This window comes from Choristoneura fumiferana, chromosome 7 (assembly GCF_025370935.1).
Source record: "Choristoneura fumiferana chromosome 7, NRCan_CFum_1, whole genome shotgun sequence".
Classification (NCBI taxonomy): Eukaryota; Metazoa; Arthropoda; class Insecta; order Lepidoptera; family Tortricidae; genus Choristoneura; species Choristoneura fumiferana.
In genome coordinates, this window is record NC_133478.1 from 19346523 (window position 1) to 19361714 (window position 15192).

At 44.3% G+C, this 15192-nt stretch overlaps 1 protein-coding gene across 1 annotated transcript; it reads left to right on the top strand.

Annotated features, from left to right (window-relative positions):
- Nucleotides 1–898: 898 nt before the first annotated feature.
- LOC141429839 (RAC-alpha serine/threonine-protein kinase-like) lies at nt 899–11702 on the top strand. Its single transcript, XM_074090404.1, has 5 exons — nt 899–1573; nt 5948–6128; nt 8358–8555; nt 9916–10170; nt 11006–11702. The coding sequence occupies exons 1-5, from the start codon at nt 1260–1262 to the stop codon at nt 11690–11692; spliced, it is 1635 nt and encodes a 544-aa protein (XP_073946505.1). The 5' UTR covers nt 899–1259; the 3' UTR covers nt 11693–11702.
- Nucleotides 11703–15192: the final 3490 nt, after the last annotated feature.

Genomic DNA, 15192 nt, shown 5'->3' on the forward strand with positions numbered 1-15192 from the left:
TAATTATCGGACTTAGGGACATTTAACGTAGGTATGTTAACGAGTCTGTTAATTTTTTTTGTAAATAGTTTACTTAAAAGTTAATCCGTTAGTCGAAATGTTAACTTCGTTAATTAACGATTAACGGATTAACGAGTTAATGCCCAGCTATGTTAAAAAGCTACTTTGTCTCACGGAGTGAGCAAAATGCGATTTTGCTCACTGATTTTTCATAGCAAAACCTGCCTGTTTGAGCTGCTGAGGTGAAATAGTTATTTGTGTCACAAGGGAGCAAAATGGTGTATTTACGGCGAGGGCGTACATTGAATCCAGAATGTAGCGAAGGATTCTACAATAGAATCCTGAGCGTAGCGACCTACTGTTCATATTTTTAAAATACTTTTTATTTTCTTAAAAAAAAAGTTGGCAACCCTAATGTCAGTCAAATTCTACGTTTGGTGTGGTTTGGTCCAAAGTAGCTAGCTTACATTATTAATCTGTGGTTCGAAGTTTGGTCCCTGCAGGGCTACTACGAAACTCGAAACTCGAAGTTAGTGTCGTGCGGTCTCTCTGACACTAACACTATTTAATACGAGAGCGAGAGGGACCGTACGACACGAACTTCGAGTTTCAAGTTTCGTAGTAGCTCTGCTGTCTGGCAAAGGCAGTGGTAGATAAAGACAAACGAATGTTAAGTAAGCGTAAGACAAAGTTCAACAAACCATTATGAATGAGAGGATAATATTACAAAAAACATTCTCCTTAGAAATAGTTTAGATTTGCTTCACATTCAAAATCAAAACACTGCAATGCACACAATGCAAAAACAAAACGGAATGTAAAAAAAAAAACGCCATTTTTTCGCCTAGTGGCAGACATACGGTACTAATTTGTCAAAATAGGTTAGAACCCAGCCATAAAAAAGAGTTCGTGGTTACGGCAGCACACTACTCGGATCTCTCTTTTTCACTCGTGTCCTCGAGCGCGCCGGAGCGCTTGTTATCGTGAGCCAGACACTACGTCGCAACTTATACGCATTCTATCATCGAGGCTACGTCGCTTACGTGCGTGTCGTTTTCCGTGACTAGAAATACGTCGAAATCGGTGCATTATTGTTTTGTAAAACGAGAAAATGTGCGTTCCCGTAGTGCACGGGTCCAACCAATTCAGGTGAGACCCTGGAGAGTCTCTCGACGCGCGCGCGAGACGATCGGCGACGGCGAAACGTGGTGTCGGGGCGGCGGGCGGCTACGGACGGGCAGGACTGAGCCGCGAGCGGCATGGCGGAGGGCGGCGGCGGCGGCGGCGAGGAGCCGCAGGCCGGCATCGTCAAGGAGGGCTGGCTGCACAAGCGCGGCGAGCACATCCGCAACTGGCGCGACCGCTACTTCGTGCTGTTCGACAACGGCGACCTGGTCGGCTTCAAGACGCAGCCCGAGCGGCGCCACTACCGCGACCCTCTCAACAAGTTCACGGTGCGCGACTGCCAGATCATGGCGGCCGACAAGCCGCGCCCCTTCACCTTCACCATCCGCGGCCTGCAGTGGACCACCGTCATCGAACGCAACTTCTCCGTCGACTCCGAGAAGGAGCGGTGAGTGCCCCGCGCTTTAATACACTGGATGCTGGTGCTGGATGGCAATGGCAAACGAGCAAGCACTCTCCTGATAATAAGACATCACCACCGCCCATAAACATCTGCAACTCCAGGGGTGCCATGCGCCCATGCCCGACTCCCGTTATCTCGGCTCCGACTTCACCCTATCACACTAATGCTTTTGGTTCCACTCAATGTTATTGATTTCAAAGTCCTGATCAAAAGTCTCTAAGGGTGCTACGTACGTCTGTTTCCGGGTCTCTTACAGAGTTTAGTTTCGTTTTTTAGACACTTTTGAGCAGGACTTTAAAATCTATAACATATCAAAATCTCAAGATATTTAACTGAAACCACATTTCCACACTTTAGGTCCAGGGTCCTTTACTGTGTGTGTGTGTGTGTGTGTGTGTGGGTGTGTGTGTGTGAGCCCATGGTATGTTTTTTGGTATTGCATTATTGAGTGTATCATTAAACAACTAATTCAAACATCAAACTTCTTTTGTTAGGTTAGGTCTTAAACAGTAGTAATTAGTATTTATTAAATGTAGCATTACCTAGCAGGACAGCTCAGCTAGCAAATTAACATGCTGTTTGATAATGCACTTCCTCTAATTTGGTGACGTTCAAAATGTTAATGAAAAATTAGGTTGCTTTAAAGTACATAGGTAACACAGCTTTGAGTATTCTGGCTTTTCTACATTTTAGCCAAGGGGACCCCGCTGTAGTGTTATAAGCATAAGCTATTTAAATTACTGTTGTATGGCTTCTAGTAGGTAAGGCACCAACCAATCTATACTAATATTATTAAGAGGAAAGATTTGGATTTTTGAATTTTTGTATTTTTGGATGTTTGTTACGAATTAACTCAAAAACTACTACACCGATTTTAAAAATTCTTCCACTATTAGAATGCTAATTTATTCCAAAGTGCCATAGGCTATATTTATTACCAGAAAAAATATTAGGGTTCCATACTAAAACTTCAATAATGTAACTCAGTGTAAAAAAAGTTGCCATAAAACATCTTTCATCGCATGCGCGGTGGAAACTATTGATGACATAACAAAAAAATTAAATGAAAAATTTCTATGATATTAAATAATATATCCATAACTACAAATAACTTTGTGATACTATATGTCCAACTATTGTAGTTATGTCACCATAGCTACTTTTTACATTTTAAAAGTTGACAGTAATGCTGACTAAAATCACACCATGTTATCCATACCTTTGTATTAATCCTTATCCAGATAAATAATTTTATATTCAAGACTGTTTCAATACCTGAAGATTACTTTTTGAATTATTCAAATCGGACATTCCATTCAAAAGATATTATGAAATAAAAAATGTCTAACCAAAAATGCATTTACTATAATAATATGTTAACGCGCCCTAGCTGCGCAAAAAACATGCAGCATAAACGGCTGCCACTTTTGATTGTGTTGGCTTAGAAGTTTGATTTTTTCACAGCTCCAAGGGATAGTAGACCTCAGTATTTGATATAAATTTCAGTTTGATACCCACCACGGGTTCCCGAGAAAATGGGTCTTGACAGACAGACAGACAGACAGACAGATGAAAAAAAGTGATCCTATAAGGGTTCCGTTTTTTCTTTTTGAGGTACAGAACCCTAAAAAATAGTTTTTATTTGCCTAACAAGCTGATAGATAACTCAAGCATATTTTTATCCCCCCTTGGGCTATATAGAAACCCCCCCTATAGAAACACTTAAAAATATTTGTATGGCTTTGTGTCAAGAAGTTATTGGAAATTGTGGTTGCTAATCTAAACCACCAGTTTCGATAATAACATACAAAAATTATGTTCAATGTTAGCTAAGCTATGCATTTAACCAACCCATTATATTTAAGGAAAAATCAACTGATAGGAAAGCTGGAGTTTCCTTCCACACTAAGTACTTAGTAACCTAACCTGGTGGAATATGTGCAGCCAAATACTTGGAACAAAATGTGGAAAAACACTTTAAGGATAATTATATTATTTTAAAATGTGTGAATATACATACAAGGAAAAAAATTGTGTTGATTTGTCAGCTTTTGCTTGCTTGACCCTGTGAGGACAGGCGGGCGGCTGCACTCACTCACTTTTCATGCAGATGTTATCTTATTAAGATTTTAAAGTTTAAATTCTTGGAGCTTGGTTGATACTGAAGAAACTAAGTCCATTAATATTTATTTATTATAAACAAAAGTTTAAAAAAACAACAGACAATACAAGCAGGGCCCAATTGCATAACAAATTACAAGATAATGGTATTAGTGATATTGTATTAAAGTTCGCTAATTATTACTATTTGCTTGTAATTTGTTATGCAGTTGGACCCAGACTGTGTGTTTTGCCAGGTGGCATACAAAATCTTATAAAAAAAAAGACTTCAAGTAAATTTTCACTAAAAGTTGTTGGTAAAAAAATATTTTTAATACAAGGTTTTTTTGCTGCCTGTACTTTTTGTTGACTGTACTTGCATTGTCACCCAAACTAAATTTGCATACCAAATTTCAAGTTGATGTCATTAACTGTAGAAGAGTTCCGTCCTGCAGAGACAATCCTGGCCGGACTACCAGGATGTCATTACCATATTATTGTATTGTCACGTAGTTTACATAAGTACACCAAATTTCAAGATAATCCAACTACTAGGAGTGGGTCAAATTTAACTTGCAAGATTTGACCCGCTCATACATACATTAAACATGCATTGCAAGTTAAAATAAAAGCTTTTAAAAAAATCTTTACCCAATAACAATACCTACTTGAGTTGGCTTGTTTGTAATGTTTAGGGTCTCTCTAGCACTACTCTCTTGTATGTTGTTGCCGTTGTTGGTGTTACACTCTTGACAGGCACATTAGATTAACATTTATCTGGTTAAGGACAAGACTTTACCATGAATTTATCCCAAATATATTTTGTTTGTAATTTTGTGTAGCCTGTTTTATGTGCAATAAAGAACTTGCATCATCCCCAGCCTTGGTACAGGCTCCTCTCGCAATAAGAGGGCTCGAGGTCGGGCTGGGCTGGGCTGGGCTGGGCTGGCTGGTACTGGTGGACTGAGTAACCTATTTAGTTGCATGGCACACATTATTATTATTATTATGTTGTGATCGCTGTCAGACCTACCTAAACATCTTTGAGCGAGCTGGTATTTTTTTTCATAGCCCATTAAAGTGTCCCACTGCTGGGCAAAGGCCTCCTGTTTTTTCCGCCATTCGTCCGAGAGCATGCTCAAAAACTGAAATTATACAATTTTTTTTTAAGAAAAACAGTAAACAAATAAAAATCTGTAGGTGGCGGATTTCTCCTTTCAAGACAAAAATAAGTTAGCGTGTAGGTAGGTAGATACTCAACTTTACCGTTTTTAGGGTTCCAGAGCCAAAATGGCAAAAACGGAACCCTTATAGTTTTGCCATTGTGTGTCTGTCTGTCCGTCCATCCACGGCTTTGCTCAGGGACTATCAATGCTAGAAGGCTGTAATTTTTGTTAGGTTACCTCCCATAGACGTAAAGTGGGGTTGATTTTTTCTTCTCATCCAACCCTATAGCATGGGATATCGTTGGATAGGTTTTTTTAAAAACCATTAGGGGTTTGCTAAGACGATTTTGCGATTTATATATATATTGAAAATCGAGCGTCGTCCCTCAAACCCCCACCCCCCCCTCTAAAATCTAAACCGGTGGGTGGAAAAAATTTGAAAAATTCAGGATGGTAGTAAAGTATATCAAACTTTCAAGGAAAACTATAACGGCAAGTTTGCTTGAGAATGATTAGTAGTTTTAGTCTTAAATAGCAGCCTAAGGTATAAAATATACCTATACTTGGAAAATTCCTTATAAAATACGAAATCCTTAGAAAAATATTACTTAATTTTTTCGTAATGGCTACGGAACCCTATTTTGGGCGTGACCGACACGCTCTTGGCCGGTTTATAAAACAGCGTTTCCACCAATAATGTGCGAGGATGTGTTACAAGAGACGTGTTTTTCATCAACCAATAGTAACGCTTCATTTACACATCCTCGCACAGCACATCGGCGTTTCTATTGGTTAATGAAAAACATATTCCTCGCGACACATCTTCGCACATCTCTGGTGGAAACGCTGCGTAAGACTTCGGTTCCACGCTCATTCCGGCTCCGGCATCAGTTCAGGTCAGCGTTCTGGTTTTCTGTCATTCACATAAGATATGGTTATTATTATTAGTCCAGCGCAGCCCAGCAGTCTGAGCTGAGAGTCTGACCGGAAAGATCGACTGAACTGATACCACGAAGCGTGTAACCGATGTTTACTCTACTCGTATGTATCTGTATTGAGATGGGAATGATCCCCGTGTCTGTGCGGGTTGCAGGGAGGAGTGGGTGGCGGCCATCCGCTATGTGGCCTCTCAGCTGAGCGCGGGCGCGGGAGCGGGAGCGGGCGCGGGCGCGGGAGCGGCGGCGGGCGCGGCCGCGGGCGCCGGCTTCGGCAACGACATGGAGGACTGGGACATCGCGCAGCTCGGCACCAGCTTCAAGGACCCGCGCCGCATCGTGAGTCCTCCCCGTCCCCCTCCGTGCTATACCTTGCACTGACGGAGAAGAGGGAAATGCTTGGAAGCATTTTAACACGAGTAGTACTTTTATGGCGGTATTCCGTAAACATATTTGCCTGCTGTTTATATCTAATTCGTTTTTTTTACTCGATATAGAAGCAAATACCGACTTAAACCGGTCCACTCTTCTGTGATTTTCCGTTTACTGCGACATTTTCATAGTTGCATCGGCATTGATTCGGTGCTGTAGTTATGCAGTTCGTCGTGTCGCCGGCGGGACATTCACTAAAAAAAATACCAGCTTTACGGAATGCCCCAGTATCATACGGTTTGGGTTTTGTTTGGGGAGGGAGGGGGAGGAAGTCCTTTCGCGCGTCGACGTTCCATATCAAGCGTGTGTGGTTTTACTGCCCATTGTGTGGCGCGCTAGATCGCGGGTCGCGGGCGGCGGCCGGCGGCCGGCAGGAAAACCGCGCGCTGACTCAGCGCTTCGCAGAAATGATACACACACGCGGCGTATGACGCGACGCGCGCTGCCGCATGCCGCACGCCGCACGCCGCATGCCGCATGCCGGCGGCACTGTGCACTGCACTGCATAGCATCTGCATGACCGACGCTATGATCCCTAAATTAAATGCAAAAACACCACAACTGTATTCGGAGCCGATTATTAACTTTCACATACAATTATTGCATTATTGCGTGGGGTATTTAATTCCTATCACTTCTCGGCCCTTATACGTCCCACTCTAAACAGGCCTCCCCTCGGAATGAAAGGCCTTTGGCCGTAGTGATCACGCGAGCCCATTGTAGATTGGGAACACAATAACTTCCGAAAAACCCAGAGGTGCGAGCTTAAGCTCGAGCCACAATCCTCGGCTCGAGGCCGTCAGGTGAGACCGCTAGGCTACCACAGTTTTTAGTTTTTTTAATAAACAGAATGAGGCAAAATCATTAGCTCCTGTTTTTTTTAAATATTTTATAGTTTAAATAGGTACGTGGAAAGTTTACACATATAAACGATTTAATATTAACTTTAACTTGTAAGTAGGCATTGCAGAAGTTTACATAAAATTCAATTTCCTTAATCGCACCTTACTTCTCAAGAGTAGTCTGCACCTTTTGATTTGATATCTATATCTTATTTACCTACCTAACTTGTGGCAGCGCACATTCGGTGAAGACAAGTTTGTGCTATACTATACCTAATTAGGACAATCTTGGGGAAATGTTTTCAAAAAGAATGCTGCGTTTAGTTAGAGATAACATTTTATGTAGACATTCATTCTTGTTGTCTACCTATACATACGTGTTCGAAAACGTACCTCATACAGTCAAGGGCATAAATACATTTTCATCATCAAACTTGCTCGTCAATGATGTTATGTTGTGGTTGTAACTGAGCATGCTTCGCTCGCGTGAACCATAAACATTTCAAAGAAGCAAGCAATCAAGCAAGCATGCAAGTGAGCATGTAGTTTTTCAAGTAACTATGGAAACAAACAACAGATCAAGCAAGCCTAAGTACTCCCAAAATATGCAAGCAAGCAATGTTAGTACGCCAGTGGTGGTTGTGGCGGTAGTGAAAATTAGGTCATCATCATCATCATCATCATGTCAGCCGTAGGACGTCTACTGTTGGACATAGGCCTCTTTCATAGACCTCCAGTCGCTTCGGTTGGCAGCGGCCGAAAAAAAAATTACAAAAAAAAACAAATCAAATCTGAAAATCAGTTATTTAGTTTAAATTTTGCTGCTTGCTTTTAGTTTCAATGTAGTGATCCATCTTTCCATCGGAAAGTAGAATGACTTTGAGTAAAACTGTACTTGTTAAACGTGGGTTATTAAAAGACTCGAGTCATTAAAAGCTAATAGACTCTCGTTAGTGATCCCCTTCTTACGGCCCTTTATGCACAATGTATTATATTATAAGGTCTATATCCACTACTTCTATTAGTGATTACACCGTATCATACCATGAGCGTAATAGGAACGTGGCAGGCAAAAATATATTCATTCTATTGAAAAGTATGAGACTGTCCACCAGCAGGTTTCTTAACCGACCGTCGCCGTCGCGTGCCATGCACGGAGCGTCACTAACGGTGCCGCTGCTGATGCGCTTCTTATGGGTATAACACGCCGCTGACATGTCGTAGTCTGTGTCGCGTTACTCTATTTCGGTCATGGTATGTGTGTATGAGTGTGTGTGTGCGTGTGTGTGTGCAGACGCTGGAGAAGTTCGAGTTCGTGAAGGTGTTGGGCAAGGGCACGTTCGGGAAGGTGGTGCTGTCGCGCGAGAAGGGCTCCGGGAAGCTCTACGCCATGAAGATACTCAAGAAACATCTCATCATACAGAAGGACGAGGTCACGCACACGCTCACCGAGAACCACGTGCTCAAGAAGACCAAACACCCCTTCCTCACGGTCAGTACCTACTACCCGCCCAGTACCCAGTACATGCCAACACCGCGACTGACACCAGCAAAACTAGGTGAGCGGTTGTACTGCTTAAAATTATCTAAACAACTATTACCTTGGCAATAGAGTCGTTTGTAGATCATTTTGAGCACCGTAATCGCTCATCCACTTTACTGCTGACATTCGATTTTCTTCTAAGGTTAGAGAGAGCTAGAAAAATATTTATTACACACATTGTAAGTTAAATTACACATTAAAATACTTTTTCACACCTCTCCTTCAGAAAAGCAACTATATTCCTCCCTGACGTGAGGGAGCAAAGTGCAACTTTTCTGTTCAAGGCTTTCCTAAGTGTTTTATTGCAAATGCCATTTTTTAAAGTTGATAATTGGAAAGCCATCTATGCTGGCTGGTCATTTTCTATGCTGATTGTTCTTTAATAATATTTAGAAATTATTTTTTTCAAGTTTCTTAATGCTCGGTGTGAAAAGTTGTATGAGCGACTCGGGAGCAAAATTATTTTCATCTTGGGCGTTAACACTTGAATCCCTTATTACGCTCAGGATTCTACTTTAGAATCTCTCGCTACGCTCAGGATTCTACTTTAGAATCTCTCGCTACGCTCAGGATTCTATTGCAGAATCCTTCGCTACATTCTGGATTCAATGTACGCCCTCGCCTTAAATACACCATTTTGCTCCCTTGTGACACAAATAACTAACTATTAAATCTGTAAAAAATCCAGCCAATAATAATTAACCGCAGAAAGAAACTGCGGTTACTATTTTGCAAATCGACGAAAATATATTTTTCTTGGCAATGATGGTGTCTTCCCGAAAGCCCTGGTAGTTTAAAAAATGACGTGTAAAAATGCCCATTGCGGCCTATTTACTGAATAAATGATTAGAATTTGCATTAGAGACGGCGGCACTTAAAGTTAGTCGACAAGTGGAAACCTATAAATGTTTGTTAGCGTGTTTGTAAAAAAAAAACTGGAGTGATTCATTTTAGCGAGTCAGCCGGGTGATTCGGACGTGCGCGGTCGTACTCGACTCGTAACACGGTTACTGAATAGCGAAACACCAGATCGTCGGATACGACACATTAATTTGATATCGCATTTCCGTAATACCATATGGTCAATGTAAATATTTCCGTTAATACAATGTTCCTAACAATATTTTCCGAAAATACCAGTCGAAAATTTGGTTTTTGTAATGAATGAAATTAGTGTTTTTAAAATATGTGATATGACATATTGAAAATATGGTAATTCGGTAATCTGATTTGCAAGCTTATCGGCGAACACCGAACGTGGTAGGTAGTATGTTAATGATGCGTGGTGGGGGGTGGTGGTGGGGGGCAGGCGCTGCGCTACTCGTTCCAGACGGCGGACCGCGTGTGTTTCGTGATGGAGTACGCGAACGGCGGCGAGCTGTTCTTCCACCTGTCGCGCGAGCGGTCCTTCAGCGAGGAGCGCACGCGCTTCTACGGCGCAGAGATCGTGTCCGCGCTCGGCTACCTGCACGACCAGGGCATCATCTACCGCGACCTCAAGCTAGAGAACCTGCTGCTCGACAAGGACGGACACGTCAAGATAGCCGACTTCGGACTCTGCAAGGTACCTACCCTATACTATACTATACTATACTATACCTCGCGGCTGAACCGAACCGAACTGCTCCCACCGGTGCAGCTTTCTTTTGGAAACTTAATTGTTTGCCAGATTCCCAATATAGTTCAAATTATGGTCAGTATTCCTGTTGAGTCTGACGTACTTCTATGACTCTGACTAAAAAAAAATATCTGCTAAAATTCCAGTCTCGAGCTCTAGTAGATAAGGTTGCACGTTGTCTGAACCGATTAGTATAAAATGAATATAAATAAAAAAGATGTATATAGTTTAGATTCAAATGGAATTTATAAGATTTTTAATAGGTATTTACTGTGTGCATTTATTATCATCATCATCATGTCAGCCGAAAGACGTCTACTGCTGAACATAGGCCTCCCCCAAGGCTCTCCACTCAGACCGTTCTTGTGCTTTCCGCATCCACCGCGATCCCGCGATCTTAACCAGGTCGTCGCTCCATCTTGTTGGAGGCCTACCGACAGCTCGTCTCCCGGTCCGCGGACGCCATTCGAGAACCTTCTGACCCCATCGGCCATCAGTCCTGCGAGCAATGTGCCCCGCCCATCGCCACTTCAGTACATTCAGTCTGTGTGCATTGTTTTATGGGAATTATAAAGATGAATGTAAAATATTTTTATTTCAATAGTTTACTTGCATTTATAGTTACGAAAGTAGACCCGCTCTGAATCGAAGATATAAAACTCTTTTATCCTTAATCATCTATAAAAAAAACCTTATGGCACCTCTGTGATCTCGAAGAAATATTTGATATCCGTTATAAATCGTAATTGTGTAATAAATGGTACCGCTCCGTCGTCCTCAGGTGAACATAACGTACGGGCGCACGACGAAGACGTTCTGCGGCACGCCGGAGTACCTGGCGCCCGAGGTGCTGGAGGACGCGGACTACGGGCCGGCCGTGGACTGGTGGGGCACCGGCGTCGTGCTGTACGAGATGGCCTGCGGCCGCCTGCCCTTCTACAACCGCGACCACGAGGTGCTGTTCTCGCTGATCGTGTCGGAGGAGGTGCGCTTCCCGCGCGCGCTGTCGCCCGCCGCGCGCGCGCTGCTGGCCGGGCTGCTCACCAAGGAGCCGTCGGCGCGGCTGGGCGGCGGCCCGGACGACGCGCGCGAGATCATGGCGCACCCGTTCTTCGCGGCCATCAACTGGGCCGACCTGCTGGCCAAGCGCATCGCGCCGCCCTTCAAGCCGCAGGTCGAGTCCGACACCGACACGCGCTACTTCGACTCGGAGTTCACCGGCGAGAGCGTCGAGCTCACGCCGCCCGAGAGCGACGCCGCCCTCGCCAGGGTCCAGGAGGAACACTTCCCGCAGTTCTCGTACCAGGACATCTGCTCCTCGGCGCACTCGGCGCTGTCGCACCTGGCGCCCGCCGCCCTCGCCCCCCGGCCGCCCCCCGGCCGCCCCCGCGCCCCCGCCGCCGCCGCCGCAGCCCGCGCAGCCGCCCGGCTGGGCCTGAGCTCCCGTATTTCCTTTTGTATATATTAAACTAGGATTAAACCGCTCTCGTGTTTCATTTCTCCGCCCCTTCGTACCTCTTTTAAAGCTAAACCGTTGGTTAGTAAATATTCATGATGGTAGTAAGAAATACACTTGGGAGCAAAGAAATCGAGCCACCTTTGCAAATTTTTCGTTTCCGTAAAAATTTCAAGGGTGGCTCGATTTCTTTGCTCCCAAGTATCAAATTTAGGTACAAGGAAAATTATAACGACTAACTGACTAACTTTGCTTCACAATTTTTTGTAAATAGGTTAAGGGGCTGTTTCACCACCCGTTGACTAATTTTAATTGACGGATAAATGTGATGCCGTCTCCGTCTATTCGAACAAAACAAACAGAAACAACACTACATTTATCTGTCAAGTAAATAATCAATGGATGATGAAAAAGGGTAAAAAATATACCTAAACTTATGAGTAGAAGATTCCGAACAAAATTCATAGAAAAATATAAGGTACTCTTAAGTATTTTACACATTTTATCGAAGGCTGCTTGTAGACGTCCGCGTATTCACCGGACTTGCTGTTGTATGGCTCACAATGGATGTGTGGACCTACTACAGAGGACACTTGTCTGGCGACGGAGCCATGCCTATAACACCGCAAAAATGGTCCGTTGTCCGGTGAAGACAACGGACGTGTACAAGCGGCCTAATGGCTACGGAGCGAAGCTTATATCTTGGGCGTGACCGACACGCTGTGGACCGGCTTTTTTGACGTCGCGTTTGACCAGTCTGTTGGCCGATCTATTAATTGTAAAATTGTAGCTTTGATAGCTACTGATTACTCAAGTGGTAACTTAGTACCAAGGTTCAAGAAAATTAGGCACGACGACGAGCGAACCGAAGAGGACTGTCTGTCTATTACGCATATTCTGGCAAAAATGCAGTCTCAACACGCGGCGACTAGCGCCACTCTATCTTTTATTTGGCTGTTCCAAGTATACTTGCACAACCTGAAATTTTGTAGACGGAATAAATGTTAGTTGTGTAGGTAGTTATTTTGCTAAAATGTAATAGTAGGTAGGTATGTAGGTACTTAAGGAATAGAGACGAACTGAAGCTAAATAAAACAGAAGTACAGTTTGTCATTTCGATATATTTTAATAAAAAAAGATCATAAGGAGCAGTGGCTTAGCGAGGCATAGAACGAATCGTTTCATTCGCCGAATATGTCATGCGTGATAGAGAGCGCCGCCGATAGACTTTACAAACGTTAACAACAGCACTAACAGCCGGCGCCGCCGCCGCGCCCGGCACCGGACCGGACGTGCCGTGCTGCCGCTCGCCGTGCCGTGCCGTGCTGCCGCTCGCCGTGCCGTGCTGCCGCTCGCCCGACCGACCAAACAAGTGTTTCATTTTCTTAGATTCCTGAGCCGGGGCCGAGCACGGCGCGCGGCGGCGTCGCCCTTTCACGTGAAATCATATAAATTTCTACATTCAGTAGTATAACCGTAAAGTATTATGTAAGCGTGTATAAAATATAGGCTCGTACAGATATCGATAGATTGCCGTTGTCATAAGTACAAAAGTTCTTGGTCGGTCGTGTATAGAGATGAAAAGGTGGAAACAAACGTGGGGATATTCATATTGCTTTCAAACGTGAATGTCTAATAGTAACTTACAAATATCTTTATACAAACTCTTAGAATGTCAACAAACAATATCATCTAATTCTATAAGTAATATCAGGCAGCGACTAGGAGCGGCGGCGCGCAAGCGGGCGCCCGCAGCTAACTGCGTAGGTACGCTTATTAGGAGATAAACATTGTGAAACTTAACAGAACCGAACCGGCCGCCTGGCCGCCTGGCCGCCTGGCTCGCGGCGAAAGTCTGGTCACCACACGATATCGCAGCCGCGTCTGCTGCGTCACGGGTCACGGGTACGGCGAGATATTTTACAAGGGAGAGTGGTCGGCGGGGGCGGGGGCGGGGCGGGCGCCCGGCGCTAGTGCTAGTCGCGCGCGCCGGGCGCCGCCGCGCGCTACACGAACTCGCGCCGGCGCTGCGCCGCTCCGCTCGCGCCGCCGCCCCCGCCCCCGCCCCGCCGCCGCCGCCCGGCGGGCTGCCTGGCGCGTCGCTGGTCGGCGTGGGCACCTGCGGCGCCGCGCCCTTGCTCCGTGCCTGCAACAGTGAGCGGTCGGGTACCGTGACCCTGTGCACTCAAACCGTGGAAACCGACATGACGATTTTACAGCGACGCTTTCGTCGGCGCGGTTGGTAGTCTCTTGGAGCCTTACATAGTTAGTTAAACGTGCCGTTTGATCGTTAGGTAGGTACACATAGTTTTACGGGCCGCGCTTACAGCAGACGGTAGCGTCACTGTAAAACCACATTTACCTACTTACCGGCGGAAAATACTGACCTGATATTTGGAAGCCTAAATGGCTTCGGAACAAAACAGCGCGATACATTTCGGTCACGCAATATCAACCCGGCATTTAATACATAGTTACGGCATGATACCTAATCGTAAGCCAATAAATACCGTCATGTTTTTCCTACATCGTACTACAGAAATGGGGAAATAAAAAATTGTAGAGGGCAATACTGAGGAATTTGGACTAAACGGTATTGATACTGTGTAATTTTAACAGACTTCAAAAAAATGAGGAAGTTTAAGAGTGACGATAAAGTGTGGCTCCCGGCCCGGCGGGACTCCGGCACCGACCTTGGAGCGACGCTTCCTGGCGAGCGCGGCGCCCTCGAGGGCGCGCGGCGCGTCGGGGGCGGGGGCGCTGGGGCGGGGGCTCCGGCCGCCGGGGCGGGGGCTCCGGGGGCTGTGCCGTCGGCCGCGTCGGCGCCCAGCCGCACCGCCAGCGCCGTCAGCAGCTCCTCCACGCGCCCCAGCTGCCGCCGCACACATTCATTTTAATGTAATGTTACACGAGTTGAATAAAAATTAAAAATGTTGTCTGATAGAACACTTCTTGATATATAAGTTAATCTAAAGTGTCTACTCCAATAATTATTCGTTATAGACTTTATTTTTTTTTAAAACCGTATATAAACATTAATTCGTTTTTAAACAATATAAAAGTCTATTATGAATAATTATTGGAGTAAATACATTAACTATGTATTATATTAATAAGTGTTTCTATCAGACAACATTTTTAATTGCTTACCATTCCATTTTTATGGAATAATCGAGAAAAACTAACCAAAATGGGTTAAGGTTAAGACCTTTTCGACGCCAACGAGTCATATACAGGTTGATCTATTCAGTAGGAAGAAATCAAAAACTATGAGAGATAGCGAAATCTGTTTTTAGGAACCATGGCTTCGATTTTAGATTTAATAATAATGGCATTTCCAATTTTTTGATTTAACTCACACATAACCGGGAATCGAACTTGGTCAAATTTTTTCTGTAAACTATGTTTAAGTATAAATTCTGCACATTTTTTCGTTGTTATTTTTGATTGTGTGGATCATAAGTGAAAAAAAAAACCCTTTTTACAAACTTTTATTTAACTTGTAATGTGTG

What these genes read in the sequence shown, in the direction of transcription:
- LOC141429839 (XM_074090404.1), top strand. Translation starts at nt 1,260, where the DNA reads ATGGCGGAGGGCGGCGGCGGCGGCGGCGAGGAGCCGCAGGCCGGCATC. An exon ending in GTCGACTCCGAGAAGGAGCG is followed by an intron (nt 1,574 to 5,947) that starts GTGAGTGCCCCG and finishes TGCGGGTTGCAG; the next exon opens with GGAGGAGTGGGTGGCGGCCA. An exon ending in CCAAACACCCCTTCCTCACG is followed by an intron (nt 8,556 to 9,915) that starts GTCAGTACCTAC and finishes GGTGGGGGGCAG; the next exon opens with GCGCTGCGCTACTCGTTCCA.